Below are 16,206 nucleotides of genomic sequence, written 5' to 3'. Positions count from 1 at the left end.
GCGCGTGCGTGGTTTGCCTCCCCTCCCCGCTCGCCTTCTCGTTCACAGATTTGTCTGACATGTCCTGAAAAGGTCCCCTTTGGAGGGACGTTATCATAGCACCGCTTGGAGTGCAGTTGTGTCTCCAGAAATGACTCCCTTTAAGGACAGGATGGAGTTTTTTGTTGTTGTTGTTTTTGTTTATCTCAGACGCAGCCTAAATGTTCAGGTCACATGTGGTGTGACTCCAGAAGTGTCTAGACTCGTTATCTGCAGTGACATTATATTGTGAGTGCAGTTCAGTGAGTTGCGCGGTCTGTTTTCCTTGGCGTGTGCTCAGCGAGAACTCTCCATGGTGCTGACGTAGACGGTCGCAAACTGGCGCTGTCCGCGGTGCTATCACCACCCGTCCTGTTTCAGTCGGTCTTTGCTGAGCTGTAAGCTGACTGCGTTCGCTCTTGTGGGCTCCGACCTTTGTGCTACTTCATCTGTTTCTCACAGAGCCGCAGTGCGATCCGCAGTGCTAATGCTGCTTGTTTGGGGCCACTCTGCCGATTGAGCTGCCCAGTAGCCACTTACAGCAAGCAGAGTCTATGTCTGCCACAGATTATAAGCTGCTAACTGCCACTCTGGATGCCTTTTTTTTTTTTTTTTTTTTTTTTTGCACCCAGCTCATATCCTGCCAGTTAAATGGGTATCAGTTAGCAGATTTGCCACCGCTCTAGCTCCCAGACTCAATCTTCATGCAGGCAGAGTGGTGTTTTCCCGAGGTGTCAGTGGGATTTTCTTTGTTCGGTATTTCGGCTCACTGCGGGCCGCGGCAGGGGGAGTGCCGCTGACAGTCTAGTGGGGCGCTGCGGTTTCGGTTGACCACATTTCTGCACCATCTCCTCCTGTGTGCTCCGAGCAAGTGTGGAGCACACAGATCACTGGAGTCTTGCACTTCCTCTATTTTTTCTTTATGTGGTTAAGTTTTCTCCAAAACTACAAAAAACTTCTTTTCTCCTTAGTTCAGATTAATACTTGTGTTTTTGAATGGCATTAATTTACAGCATTAGTCATCTTAGGGCACTTTACATTACATAATCTGATGGAGGGGGGGGGAAAAGGAAGATTCCCTTTTAAGCAAGCACTCGTGTTATCTTTATTAAATCTGGAAAAGCCACTAAGTGCAATATCTCTCTTTCGAGGGCACATTGACTCATAATCCTAATGTAATACATATTGCAATATGTTTAAAAAAAGCCTTTGCTGTGACAGGCAAATGATTTTTATGAACACAAGTGAATACATTTCCATTATTTTCACTGGTTCCACTATTATAGCGTGCTGTGGGTCACTGGGTAGTTTTTCAAAGTGGTTTTGGCATACTAAAACAGCAGCTGTTGCTCTCCTGCTCTGGGTGGATAATAACTTTGCTGTGCTTTCTCTGCCTAAAACTGAACCCTAACCTAGTTTCATATTTATTGAAATAAATATGAAATATATAAATAAATAAACACGAAACTCTCTTTGTTCCCAGCCATCGATAATGGGACAGCTATTACTGTCACACCTTCACATCAGCCAGGCCGTGCCTGAAAAAGGTAACCTTAATGTAAATGCATCATTTTGCGCTGCAGCTGTAATTGTGGATATAAATAACAATGTGCTAAAAATGTCGGCATATGCCTGCAGTGGAAACAAACATTTTTGTTGAAAACATGCTAATTTGTTACCCCAGGCCCCAGACACCCAGATCTAGCTTTAGTCTCCAGCAGTGTTCGCTCCATGGCTATGACATTGCACTCTGAAATAGATATAAAACTATCCAAGCATATACAATCACCATCTATCAGTCTATCGTAGGGCTAACGCAACCAGACAGCCAACCATTCGTGCTTACATCCACACCAACAGTCAATTAGGAATCGCCAGTTAAGCTAAAAAGCACCCGCACAGAGCGACCTCAGCTGCTCGGTGGATTCAAACCCAGGGCCACTGCACCACCACTGACCCTGCTTTATTTGATCTCATCTATGTGACCTCAAACACTTTATGTCCTCACAAATGTTTAACTGAGCCGGTAAACACCCCAGATCTTGATGTGGTTGATCTTAGCTTACATCAAAACACTAACTTTATTAAATGTTTGTCATGTTGTTGCTCTATATCCCAGATTGATGGTAGTGGAGATGCTGCTAAGACAAGGTGGTCTACCTTGCACTGGGAGCCATCCTCCTTCACCTCCTCCTTTCAATCCAATTACAGTTCAATTCAATTCAGTTTCATTTATATAGCAGCAAATCACAGCAGCAGTTGCCCCAAGGTGCTTTATATCATAAGGTAAAGACCCTACAATAACAGAGAGAAAACACCAACAACCTAATGACCACCTATGAGCAAGCACTTGTTGACAGCGGGAAGGAAAAACGTCCTTTTTAACAGAAAGAAACCTCGGGCAGAATCATGCTCGGGCTCAAACTTTGTATCCACCAGGTGACCCAACCAAAAACTCGAACAACCACAATCTCAGAGAGAGCTTTCCACACGACCTGCGAAAACTCAACAATCACCCGTTACGTGACCTCAAATGCGTGAAGAGGCTTTTCTGACATCCACAGAGCACGTGAAGTCACAGCTCTTCGATCCAGGGTGCTATTTTTGTCAACTTGTTTAGATGTTTGCCCTTAGTAGCTGTAGTAAACAAATTAGCTTAATATATAAGAGTACTGTGAGGCAGGGTTCACTTTGATCTAATTTAGCAAGGTTGCATCTACAGATATGAGGGCGTCGCTAAAAATAGCTAACTTTCACGGGCGCGATAAAAGAGAGAGGAATATGAGCATGTTTGGACCACATACCTACTGAAATCAGGAAGACTGTGTTCTTAAACACTAACAATACCCGCCAAGTGCTCTTCTTTAGGTTCGTTATTTAACATGAATCGCGTGTTAGAGCCACGGGCATAACAGCTCTTTATATAAATTGCACTCCTACGCTTCAGTCTCCCACGTGCGAACGCTTCACAGTGTCCCTCGGTCCACACTGGGGTGACCAGTTATTTTATTTCATTTTTTTTAAAGCCAATGCGTCTCAGCACTCTCAGCAAATGGACTGGCTTGTGAGCCAGCGGAGGTTCAGTTTGTGAGAGAGCAGAGGGCTGATCTTAATTTAAGGGTCTGTTCAGCACTTCCCATATTAGATGTGAAATGTTAAACAGAATCAGAGGGGGAGGAGGGGTCGCCTTCGCCGCGACCTCTGACCCCAACCGAGGTTGACGCGTCCTTGAGGCGTAATTGTCCTCACCTCGAGTGCCCGATCGACGCGAGAGAGGAGCGGGGTGGAAAAAGTGCACCGGGCTTCCTTTCTGCTATAGAATGAGTTACTACTGCATTTTTTTCCTCTCCTTCCATTAAGCTGTCGAGAGGTTGAAACGATTTGCCTCTCACCCCTCGCTCGGCCTCGCCCGCCCTCGCCCGTGCGTTTTCATAGCCACGGGAGGAATGCATTGGATTGCAACCGTGCGAGGGATACACGAAATTAGCCCGTTTTCACTTATCAAATGTTGGAAGTCTGATTCGAGCGGCTGCCAGCTTTCTGTCTCTCGCGTTGTCTGAAATAGATTTTTTTTTTTGTGCTTTCCCAGCTCCTGAAGCTAACCGTGTTTGGCACCATACCAAGATGATCCTGGGTAAAGATATTTTATGAGATGGTGCAGACAAGTGCTCTCCAGTGTGCAGCCCCAGTTATGTCGAGAGCTCTCTTTTGTCTGCTCGTACTTACTTGTCCGTCACACATTTACTCCATTTCCTGCATTTCCCATCTATTCATGTGACACGACTGTTTAAGTAAACATTCAAACGTCAGTCGTTTGCATTTTTGACGTGATTTGGATGCTTGTTGATGGTAGCGTTTACATTTCGGTGAGCAGAAACTTGTGAAAGCCCAGGTTAATGTGTGCGCGGAGTGAATAAAAAGACCCGACATCGCCGGGTCCTGAATATTCCTACGGCTGCACAGCCACCTATTGAAGTGTTTTCCCTCAACAGACGGTGATTATCACTTGCAAAACCATCAAACGGGTGCATGTTGATTTGTACATGGGAGTCGCATGCTTCCTGCTATTACAGTATGTTGCAAGATGACAGAGTTACCCCGGAAGGGGACCAAGTCATGAGCAGAGGAGACACAGAAGTAGGTCAGCTCCTAGGCGTTTGTTACATCATACATATTCATAAACAGCACCCAGTTGTTACAGAGCGAACTCACTCCACACAGGCTGTTTATTCTGTTCATTGGGCCCCCTTCTCCGTTTAAATGTTAAACAGTGATTACGCATCGCTGTGATTATGTGAGCGCCAGACCCTGATTGCTGCATTTAAATGCACTTAAGAGCTATTATACGAACGCTATACTATCAATATCTCGTATTGTAAAACGTGCTGTGCATTTAACATTTTTCTCTCATAGTTGGGTGAGAAGATTGATCCCGCTGTCGAATTTTTTAGCCGAATAGGAAGCTGCCGTTAACCGGACGCTTTCCTAATTTGTGGTTCTGCAGTTTTACAGTGACAGGGGGATGAAGAAGAAAAAAAAAGTCATCTTTTTGGTGATAAACTTGTTTGGTTTGACAGCGAATGCTCTAAAACTACCAGGAAACATTGACTGCTTAGCTGATGCGAGCCATTAAACTAGGCAATGCAAAACCTACTTCCACTTTAAGCTGTCCAGGACTGTTAAACCAAGAACCTACATGATTTTAAAGGAGACCCCTTCTCCTCCCAGCTCTTTATTTTTACTTTTGAGTAGCCTCCTGGCTCTTACTGATTCATTGCTCAGAAAGAGCCAGGAGTGGAAAAACTGCTGTAAACTGAGTGTTTAGAGCAGCGTGAAGCTTTTGGCTCAAAGGGCTACTTTGCCCATGTTAACCATCAGCAACCACCATTGTAGCAGTGTATGTATACAAATGTATGACAGGAAAGTGCACGCAACAGGCCCATTTGAATGCATTAATTGTACAGTTGTACATTTTAACCATTTCACTCATGTGTAATACTGATTGTGAGAGCAATGCTGTCTAATAAGGCTGTGCAATTAATGGGCTTTTGATTTCAATTAAAATTTTTGCCTTCCACCAATTAAAGCAATATAATCAAGACAGAGCAATTATTGTCCCCCAGTCTGTTATGGAGTACTTTTTACTCACTTCCTTTCTCATATCCATAAAAGTCAAAATTGACTCCCTGCCAGGCTGTGCTAAGTTTACTTCACATTCATTCATTTACTTCATTTATTCAGTTGAAGTCTAATAAAAGTTTAAGGAAATGTGCTAAATTATAAGGACAATTTTGTTATTTTGAAAAGGTTTAATAGCTAACGGCTATTCTCCCAAAGTCTGAGTAATCCTGTTAAATTATAACATCTCATTATGACCAAAATAATTGTACAGTAATTATGATTTTTGCCGTATCTGAGCAGACTTACCATTTAAATGCCTCTTTTGCTTACCTGGTTTTGTACATTTGTTTAATTCTTCTACTTATAACTTAGAGACTTTTAGGTTACTGTGATTTAATCTAAGCGCTATTGGTCTCATCTGTCAAACAAGGTAACATGGACTCATTGACTTTTCTGTATATGGACTGATTGTGCTTACTGTCTTAACACCGTTTCATTTGTGTTCAGTCTAGCTAAGCTAACTAGTTGCTTACTGTAAATAAACTTAGTGGGCAAAAGCACTGGGTCATACATTACATCTACAGAAGAAGCTTGGGCAAGAAAACCCACGCCATGAAGCTCCCAGAGCACAGTTTTTGTGCTGATGTTAATGACAGAGGAGGTTCTGAGCTCTGTAGTTATTTAACCAGTGACTTGGTCTTTCCAAAAATTATGATTTTTTTTGAAGACTTGTAGACTTTTTAATCAAAACCAATATATGATCATTTGAAACCCACCATGAAGCTAAAGATTAATGCATTTTTATTTTAATTTAGCACTCTTGTCTATAAGAAAACAGCTGTTACATCTAAAAAGACCTAAATATTTCTTCTTTGCACAGTGTTCAAAAAGAGCAAAAACTTTTCTATATTCAGTAAAACATAACAAGACATTTGTTCTTGATTAATGACGTAACCCTTTAATGCCTGAACCATGAAGTAATTGACAGAAAATGTAGAATTTAAAAAAAAAAATGTGTTTATTGAACTTTCTGACAAATTAAGAAAAGTAAATATTAATTTATATATGAGTTTTGATTTTTTATCATATTTGCTACATTCTGCACTTTTCTTTTATTCCTTCATCGAGTCACACTGATGATGTAAAAGTCTCAAATACTCACAACAAGTCATATATTAACTATGATACACTAGGCGTTAATAAAAAACTGCTGCAGTCATCTCAACTCGTGCACGATGTTTACGGTTACATTAAAGCTGTAAGACCTGTAAGTCGATCTGATCCATTTATACTACATATCACATATTGTTTAGGTACAGCAGATAATGCAGCTTTTTTTCTCTAAGCATTACAGTTAAAACATCTGACTGCCTCTCAGTCATCAAATGACATTCTGCGTGGTCACCATCTGCAGTGTTGGCTTCAGTCGTTTGGTATAATGACAGCTGGCCAGTGAATGGATCCATTCTTAATTTTAGTACGTGCTCGCCGTGACGCTGCGCCTGTCCTTCAACCACTGCGGAGAAAAAAAAAGAGAGGTGCAGGAGAGTGTGGGAGAATGAATACAAACTGAGTCAGTCACAAGGCTATGAATTGCACTGATAGTTCAAAACATGATGCTATTTCTGCCAGCTACTGTTATTCACTCAACCCTAATACAATCAGACACTCCAACACAACGATTATGCAGGGGGCGAGACTGACCTCTTCTCAACTCCCAGCAGCCTGTGCTGCAGTTTCACAATCATTTGTGGGATTTGGATGGATAAAGAGAGAGAAATATAACGTTTAAAAGTGCGTTTCACTTAAACTTATGGTTAAAGGCTTACACATGTTAGCTCTGCACGCTCTGTGTTTGATTAAAATGCAAACATTTGTTCAGTTTCTATTTTTTTAATTAAGCCATACCTCTCTTATTACCTTTGTTGAATTAACTTTGATAACATTTTCACTTCAAGGAAAACAGAGTAATTTGCTCCTCTAGGCGCTCGCGTTCAATTCCAGCAGGTGGCTATTAGTGCTATCACAGCCCAGCTCACAGTATCTGAAAGGTCTCTTGTTCATTGTTACAACCTGCCATAAACATTTCATTACAGGGATCCTCAACCTATATTTTCGTCCTCCCCTCTCTGCAGTCAGAACGAGTTCTTTATCCGAGCAGAGAAAACCGAGAAAAATGGAGCTCGGAGAGAGGGGGAGGTAGCGAGGGTGACAGGGAGACTCTGAGGAGCTCAAGCTGAAAATATTGAAGGCGAGGAGAATGTTCAAGTCAAAATGAAAATACAAAAAAAATACAAAAAAAAGCTTGGAGGGGTTGGATGATAGATGGCGGCGAGCAAAAGAGGTTATAAAGGAAAGTAAAAAGGAATCAATGCGAGAGCTTAAGCATGCTGCCAGTCTTTATTTTAAAGAGCAGACTTTTACAGACAACAAACTCCTACATTCCTGCCTGTTAGCCGACATAATCTCGCTGAAGGTGTCGGCCGCTCGCGCGAACGCGGGGTTCAAGGGTGGCCTCGCTGCATCGCCTTTGTTTTGTTGAGCCCGGCTGCAGCTCGCATGCTGCACCGGCTTCTTTTCTTAGAGCTGCAGAAGAAACGCCTTGCCTATTGATCCGCTCACATGTAAACAAAACATCTTCGTTCTTCTGGGCTCAAGGTACGAATACACGGGAGAGTTTGGTCAGAAGACTATACTATGCAGTGCGTTCCTCCTCTTCTATTTGTGTACACGGCCTCTGTGATTTAACAGCCCCTCTTGACAGCTCCTAGTGAAGTACAGCACACTTGCCGAAGTAGAAAAATGTCAGTCACCGGTCAGTTTAGCTTCGATTTGTATGTTTTTCTATTGCAGAGAAAGCTTTTTTTGTTTCCTTTTTTTTCGTACACATTTGTACCCATGCATTGCAGTGCCTAAATTCAGACTTGCGCTTATGATGCAATTACACCCATGTGACCATGTGACCGCTGATCTAATTGTTGCAATAATTAAACCGCAAGCAATTCTGCATACTGTACGCTGGCTTCAGGTGATGTCAGGCCTGACGGGTGCAGAAACCGTTCAGGAGGCTTTGTGCTCACTGTGTTTTCTGCTCTGGGTGCTTCTGTAAGCCTGGCTGCTCTTCCCCTCCTCTCTCCATATACAACCGGGCTGCGGCAACGGGTCAAATGTCACCCTCTCGGGATTCTGCGTCTCCTTTTGTCATTGCTGAGCTTGATGATTGCTGCGCGTGTTTGTATGAGAGAGAGAGAGGAACAGGGCAAGAGATTGTGAGAGTAGGAGCAGGCTGAGAGACCACGCTTTGTATGTGAGGCTGCGATTTTCTGAAAGAGTCCGAGGGGTTTGGGGGTGAGTCAAAGTGAGATCTCCCCATTGTGGTGCTATATAAAAATAGCCATTACAGCATGGTAAATCACAGCTTGCCTCTTAGACACATCACATCTGTACTAGGTTTGGCAAGAAATAGGTGCCGAGGGAATTATGTGTGTACGGGTGGGTGGATGTGTGTGTGTGTGTGTGTGTGTGTGTGTGGGGGGGGGTTCTTTATGGGCAACCAGCTGAGACCACATGCAAGGAACATCCTAATTGGTATTCAGGCCAGGGCTGTCACAGCTTCTCACACACGGTCCTCACTGCATACACATTCCTTTCTGTTGCCACGGCGCCGGGCCCCAGAGAGAGTTTCTTCGACGTCAGAGACGAACCCGTCCACTCACAGAAACCCCAGTAAATCCCCATGTCCATCAGCACTAGTCACTTAAACAGGAGTCTTGTCACTTCTATTGTCTGCCATCTTATCTCCTTTTCAGCTCTTCAGCCCCTTTTGTTCATGCTCAGTCAGAGACACTATGGTTTACTAATTAAATGGTTCCCTTACACTTTCACTGGGGTGTCAGTGCCTGCTTAAACAGACCCCCCCACATGTAGTTGGTGGCTTAAATCAAGTATTTTATATGCACATCACACTTTTGTTCAAGGCTTTTGGAAGCTATGAATTATCGTCTCCGTATTTCTACAATTTGGGAACAATATGTTTTGGGTATTTTTAATAAAAATTTTAAGCTTTTGAGATGTTGTCATGGTGCCCATCAGCCCATTGGCACGTTATTTTGGGTTTTACCAACCGTTTTATGAAGGAGAACTGTGATCCGACTGGAACTGAAACCACGTCCTCATAAATTCACTTGTAGCTCGAAGCCAGTGAGCAGGTGTCACTTCACATTAACATACCTGCCAACTTTCAAAGTCTCTGAGTGTTTTTGGAGGAGGGCAGGTGGTGTTGAGGAGGTGCGGACGTGTGGTGTGTTTGTGTGTGTCTGTGTGTGAGTTGCAAAATCACTTTCTTTCACTCTAATTGTTGCAGTGCGACCAAAAGAAGTTCATTGATGTCTACAGTTATTTTAGTTATTTTATTATCGTAGTATGAAAGTAGAAGTTATTTGATACATTGTCACAAATTTTCCAAACAGCCCATTACTTTTCCACAAGAAAAGGAGGTTGGTGACATGTTGAAGTCTCTTTTTGGTGCTTTTGATAGTGTCTCTGTTCACTATCAAAAGCACTTTTTAGATGGTCCCAGTTCACTTTGTATAGATTATTAAACACTGGCTCTCTTCTACAGTTTGTCTTTGTCCTGTCCAGATCGACAAAGGATGAAGATGAACTGTGCCAGAGGTTTCATCCTGTAAAAAGATAGATTTTCCTTCCCACTGTCACCAAGTACTTGCAGGAGGTGATCTGAATGTTGGGATTTCTTACTATTATTGTGGGGTCTTTACTTTAGAACAGGGGTAGGCAACGTCAGGCCTCGAGGGCCGGTGTCCTGCAGGTTTTAGATATCACCCTGGGTCAACACACCTGAATCAAATGATTAGTTCATTACCAGCCCCCTGGAGAACTTCAAGACATGTTGAGGAGGTAATTTAGCAATTTGAATCAGCTGTGTTTGGTCAAGGACACATCTAAAACCTGCAGGACACCGGCACTCGAGGCCTGGAGTTGGACACCCCTGCTTTAGAATATAAAGCACCTTGAGGCAACTGTTGTCATTGTTTGCACTACATAAATAAAACTGAATTAAATTCACTTGTCTCAGAGTTTTGCATCAGTAATCGATGGATGAATTTCCTCTAACCTCAAAAGTCTCACTTCCAATTGCATTCTTCCTATGAAGGATAAACTAGTGTTATTCCCTGAGCTATTCAAGCAAAATGGTTCTTGAAAAGGGGAAAGAAGATCTTTTCAGGGAAAAGATGGGCCTTGTTTCAACAACATCCTAAATGGAACCTAAAAAGATGAAGTTGGGTTCTTGGAGATATTATATTTGAGGCTGATGTTGCATTTCCTCGTGGCTCTTGACAGAGTTCTGGAAACCTTCCCAAAAAGGCTTAGAGCAATCAGCGTGTCTTTATACAAAGACAGACATCTTTAAACATGTGACTAAGCTATCATTTCCATGGGAGGCTACAAACTCTTAGGGGCAGTTGACAAATAGTGACCTCTGACTCAGACAAGGTTATGTCATAGTCTGTTTCATCTTGATACGTTTCTATATGTGGTATGTGTATTTTAGCTCCTTATTTTTGAGTAGTAATTCAATTTCTATGTCTGCCTGCTGAACAGAATTAGCCTTTTCTCTACTGAGTCCATTGTGCTTGTGTGTGAAGTGGTATGTGTTACCTGTGGTATTTTCTCTTTTCTGTTTTGTTTCCAGGGAAACACAAATATAATCCAGCCTGACAAATGTGAAATAGTATTTTTGCACCACCAAGGTGATTCCCAGGTTTTCAACCGTAATGACTTGTTGTGCATTATGTCCATAAAAAGTTTGAGGCAGACAGAAGAAGTAGTAGGCTTAAAAACCTCTCTACAGTAGGTGAACAGTATCTGAAAGTCATGTCCTTAGAGAAAAAGAAAGATAGCAGAGACAGCAGATAAGGGATGGATATAGTATTATCCCTTGTTTTCTGAATTCCCGTTTTGATATAGTTTTTGCTATCACCTACTTAGTTGTGAAAAAAACTGACGGGACGGGGAAGAGTGGATCTGAATTAGAAACCATTTGCTCATTGACTAAGGAGATGTGTTTGACATGCCATGATTTTTTTTTCAGTATGACACAGAATGAATGACTAAGACTATGAACTCAACAGGAACCTTTTGCAGGGGTTAAATCAGAAAGCAATTTTCCCGTAGATTTCTATCAGATTGGAAGTATTTCCAACCGTAATTATCACCATCATGGGGTCTTCAGGTGGAATGCATGTTTAGCCCATATCTGCATTGACTTCATTTTTCCAACCAGAAAGCTATGTCAGTGTCTTTTTACTGTCTGTGATCTGGTCCCACAGCTAATCCATCTACTGTTCACTGAAGCCTCATCAGAAATGGTGTCAGTGGAAGGATGGCCATCAAATTATGTCCTTAATTTTAAACTTTGCCAATATCTGTTTTGTCCAATAACGTTATCCCACTTCAGTTATTTTTATACTGGAAAATGAGATTTTCAAGCATAGAAAATTATCGCTAAAACCTGCACTCTGATATGGGGTCATGACATGCAATCTCAAGCTGGTGGTGCATGTGGTAATCCTTCTTGTTTGTATTGTTCCCTGAGTATTTTAATGTATTTAATAAAATACTAATATTTTGTGTCCATGTGTCAATACAATATTGCTAGGGTTGTTTGCTTGATTTTTTCCCCCCAACTCTTATAAGGATGCCTTCAGAGGTGTGTAAATATGAATTTAACCAGTGCTCTACATAAACGGGATGTTTCGATCATGCTCACAGCAGAACCTGAGTGTCTTTCAGGTTGATTTTTTTTGTGTGTGTTGCAAAGTAAAGTCACTAATACCTGCAAAGTGCGAATTACAAACCCGAGTTAACAATAAAAAGTTATATCACTGTCATTAAATGTTTATCACCTGCTATTGTTTTTACAGTTCTCTTTTGTACACTATGTTTTACCAAGTCACATATTGAAAATGTAACATTCACAGCACAAAAGGTTTATTTTTTAAAATTTTACAATTATCCTAAAAGAAAATGTGAAAAAAAAAAAAAAAAAAACCTCAAATTGCAGAATACATAACAGTAACAGTAACCATGCAGTGAAACCCAGAGGAAGGTATTGCCTATTCAGTTCTATTTCAACATCTCTCATACCTTTTTTTAACACATGGCTGCTTTCGGTGAAAAACACCTGAAAAACTGACAGAAAGAAAATCTAAGCTATTCACTAGTGAGGATACTGAAGCATTTTGCTGCAAAGTAACAGTAACATGATTTAAAGGAGAACTCCTGAATGTGAATGTGGAATTAGACATACAACACTGTGAGTAAGTGGTAAAAGTGCATTAATTAATTATATTTTTATAGAGAGATCAGCCACTTTAGGCAGATACAAACATGTTGTTTTTCATGAGATGAATTATACTTCATCCTGATTCTGTTAACACTCATTTTTCCAGAAATTCTTGTCATACTTGGAACATTTTTATATGATAAAGTGAGCTACCTTTGCTGCTCTAACACTCCCTCTGACTTCTCTTTCCTCCCTGTCTCAGTTAGCACAATGTGAAGAGCCTAATAAGCCTGCCTGTTGGCACTTAGCGCACCTGAAAATAGCATTTCCCCGTTTACGCGCAGCACTGCTCTTCTCACAGTCTTAGATCCACCAAGAGCCCACTGTTTGGCAACACACAGCTGTTGAGATGCAACAACTCTGCATTGTTAATTTGCCTGACCTTTTGTTTTATCTAGCTGCAGAGTGGGAGGCGACCAATCTGAAGAAAGTGGAAGAAGCTTATGAGACAGTCAACATGGAAATAAGGTGAGGCTAAAAAAGAAAGCAACAGAGGCAGAGGTTAGCGCCTACTGCGGCATACGTGTGGCTAAATCCTCAACGTTTTGCACTTTTTGCGGATGAGACAATTCCCTCTCACAGTTTTTGTTTTTTGATTGCAAGCGGGAGCGTGACTGTAATTTCACCAAGCCTTAAAATAGACTCCATCCTTCTGTGCTAACATAGTATGGAAAGAAGCGTGAATATGCACTGTGTGATACCTAAGGCTAATGCTAATGAAGAAAAACAAACACTATTGGCTGTCTTCTGTACTCTGCTGGGTAGTCCTCTTCTGACTTAGTGTGAGCAGAAGCGTGTCCGCCTGGCTGGGAATTACCCACAATCCTCTCTGGCTTTTTTAAGAGAGAAATTGCAACTACTTTTTAGTAAAGAAAAAAACGATTTTATAGGATTCATTCTGCTCTTCACTCTTCTGTCATGCTTACAACAGCTGAGGAGTAAAATCCACGCACAATTTTGGGTACGAATTCCTGTTGTGTGCCTTTTGCTCCCTCTCAGATGTTTTCACAGAGCTCAGAGCCAGCCAGCAATTGCTGATAAGTAGCTTCTGTGGCCCTTAGGCCCCCAAACTGTTCATTACAGTAGGGAGAGAGGAGTGCCAACTACAGAGGTGGCACTTACCAAAAGGTCAGCCTTTTTTCCCCTCAACCAAACACTTGCATGAGAGAGGAGGAGGGTGGTGGAGGGGGGCAGGAGCTGGCATGACTTCATTTGTTCTAATTATTCATTGTCCACCTTGCTTTAATTGCCTCTAGCCGAATTACTCACTGTCATTTGTGTTTGAGGACTTGGATGTGATTTTGTCCCCCGTGTCCCGGCCCTGCACATTTTTCTCGTTTCATACCTTTTAGAAGTCACATGATATCGAGGTCTACTTCTAATTAGTCCATACATTTTGCGCTGTAGAGAGCAATTTCCACAAAAATTGACTCTGAGCGTGAATGTTACGACCCCTGCCCCGCCGAGAATCACATGCGCACACGGTTACGCAACCTGCATCGCTTTCCTGACCCCGAATCGTCCCCCTCCCCCCTCCCTTATCAACCTCAAGCGGAACAATCACCCTCCCTAAACATTTGTTAACCCCATTAGCAATTCTGGGTTATGAATATGGAAATGAGGGCCTGTGTGCTGTTAGAGATAGGGCTCACTTGCCTTATTTGCGATTAGCGAAGAAGAGCAGCCCTTACCGGCTCGGATAATTAGAGACACTGCATAGAAATGGGCTTTAACGGGCCACCTCATCAACACACTATCCGAGACGTTAGTCGCTAAAAGGAGCAAGGAAAATAAAGCTACTTTGTCAGCACAGTTGTGAGTCATGCAGAAGTTATTAGAGCAGCCTGTCAGGGAGTGACAACAAATTGAATTGAAGAGTGTTGTCTTAAAACATAAAAAGGATTCTGTTCAGGTTTAGTTAAAAAATCATTTTTCATGGATTTCTTCCTAAATGATTTGCTTAAAAATACCATGAGTTTTGAAGAATGTTGCCTTCCCTGATGGAACTGAGGAACTTTATGTAACTCTGTATTGTAACTTCCAAAACTAGCTTCAGATGTGCTTCTGATCTGTGTTTCTGTGTATTTTGGTTTCCTCAGTGACTTGCAGAAGAAGTTGGCCATAGACTACGGAACAGACTGGGAATTTCTGTTTTTGAACGGCCAGTGTTACAAGCTGAAAGTATATGAGTAAGTACTGACAGACCTGGAGTGCTTCTGCCTTTTCTTGAACAGTCATGTGAAAAACCAAGTCCACCCTAATATCATCTTGCTTTATCAGTCTCTCACGTTGTCGTAGAGGACTTTTGCCCCACTCTTCCTTACAGAGTTGCTTCAGTTTTGAGATTTGCAGGCATTAGTTAGCATTTGACCTTAGAACACTTTGGTATTCAGAGGACTTCATGGTCGACTCTGTGAGTGCAAGATGTCCCGGTCCTGTGGCTGCAAAACAAAACCCAACTCATCACACCTCCACCACCGTGCTTTACAGTTGGTATGAGGTGTTTGTGCTGTTATGCTGTGTTTAGTTCCTAACGTGTTGCTGCACATTATGGCCAAACATCTCCACTTTGGTCTCATCTCTGGGTTCTTAAAGATGCAACCAGCTCTGCTGCCATGTTCTTTCTCCTGCCCATCCGCCAAACAAGCCATATGTATTCAGTCTTTCTTCTAATTGTACTGTCATGAAGTTTTACATTTAACATGCGAACCGTGTGTCTTCTTTTTTATTGTTGGAGGCCTCAGATCAGGGTGAACTGAAAGCATCCGTGACACAGAGTATATGATTCACGTATTGATCTTTTATATGACCATGCTCTAATGTATGAAAACCAGACTTGGTGCATAGATCCGTGCAACCTTTTGACAAAGCACAAAATTTGCACCATGCAACCATTTTTAATTGTAATAACTTTTCCTGCGTAACGAAGAATCAAAAACTAGCTGTTGCTTCATCCTAAGGCTTGAGCCTCAAGCCTTATTTTATCAGTGTTGACACCAAACGTGGCATCCCGTCCTATGGTTGTCCTGTCAGCGCTTGTAACATGTTGTAACACGATTGAAACAAGGTGTCATTGCACCTGTGCCGCTTTTAACTCTTTGGCCTCTGCAGTTAAAAAGCTAAAAGCAAACGCTACATATTAGAAATCACGTTTCGTTGTTGCAACGCACTTGTCACGATTAAAGGCTGTTACTTGAAACATTAAAGCCTTTAACACTTTGTTTTTATTACTTGTGTTTTACCTCTGTGCTGCAGTTGAGCGTAAACTCCCTGGATGTGGAAGTCAGGCTGTTTCCAAGAGCCCTCACAAAATCAACTTCTTGTCTTGCACAAATGTATTAAAACAAATTGTGTCTATAAGGAATGTGAACCATCTCGTAAAGATCCACCATTTAAGATTGATAATTTGTGAGCTCCAAGTCACCCTGGAGAAGCCAAGCAGCTAAATCAACTAAATTTAATCAACAGAATGAGCTTCTTTTACTCTCTCCTGCTGCATCCCTATGGCCCCTGCTGGGGTAGAATCTGTTCTCCTCAGGATTGCTTGCCAGCTGGAGCTTTAGAAGCCTGTGGGTGGTTGCAATTTTGAAAGAAAATTATCTGAGATCTGCACTAAGAGATCTGCACTGCAAATACATTTTCAGACATCCTTGGAATCAGTGGTTTTCCCATGCCCTTATACACCAGTGTGATTTGTTTGC

The 16,206-nt window shown here is 41.9% G+C and overlaps 1 protein-coding gene across 1 annotated transcript in view; it reads left to right on the top strand.

The window, feature by feature from the left end:
- Window positions 1–16,206, top strand: part of LOC116333166 (glucosidase 2 subunit beta-like) — a 157,152-nt gene that overhangs the window by 98,558 nt on the left and 42,388 nt on the right. Inside the window, exons 11-12 of the mRNA XM_031756349.2 lie at window positions 12,904–12,973; window positions 14,605–14,694. Coding sequence (XP_031612209.1) covers window positions 12,904–12,973; window positions 14,605–14,694 — 160 coding nt within the window. The remainder of the gene's footprint in view (window positions 1–12,903; window positions 12,974–14,604; window positions 14,695–16,206) is intronic.

The sequence above is a fragment of the Oreochromis aureus genome, linkage group 3, assembly GCF_013358895.1.
Source record: "Oreochromis aureus strain Israel breed Guangdong linkage group 3, ZZ_aureus, whole genome shotgun sequence".
Taxonomy (NCBI): domain Eukaryota; kingdom Metazoa; phylum Chordata; class Actinopteri; order Cichliformes; family Cichlidae; genus Oreochromis; species Oreochromis aureus.
Note: the sequence above shows the minus strand (reverse complement) of the source record. Positions and strands in the feature narration are given on the sequence as shown.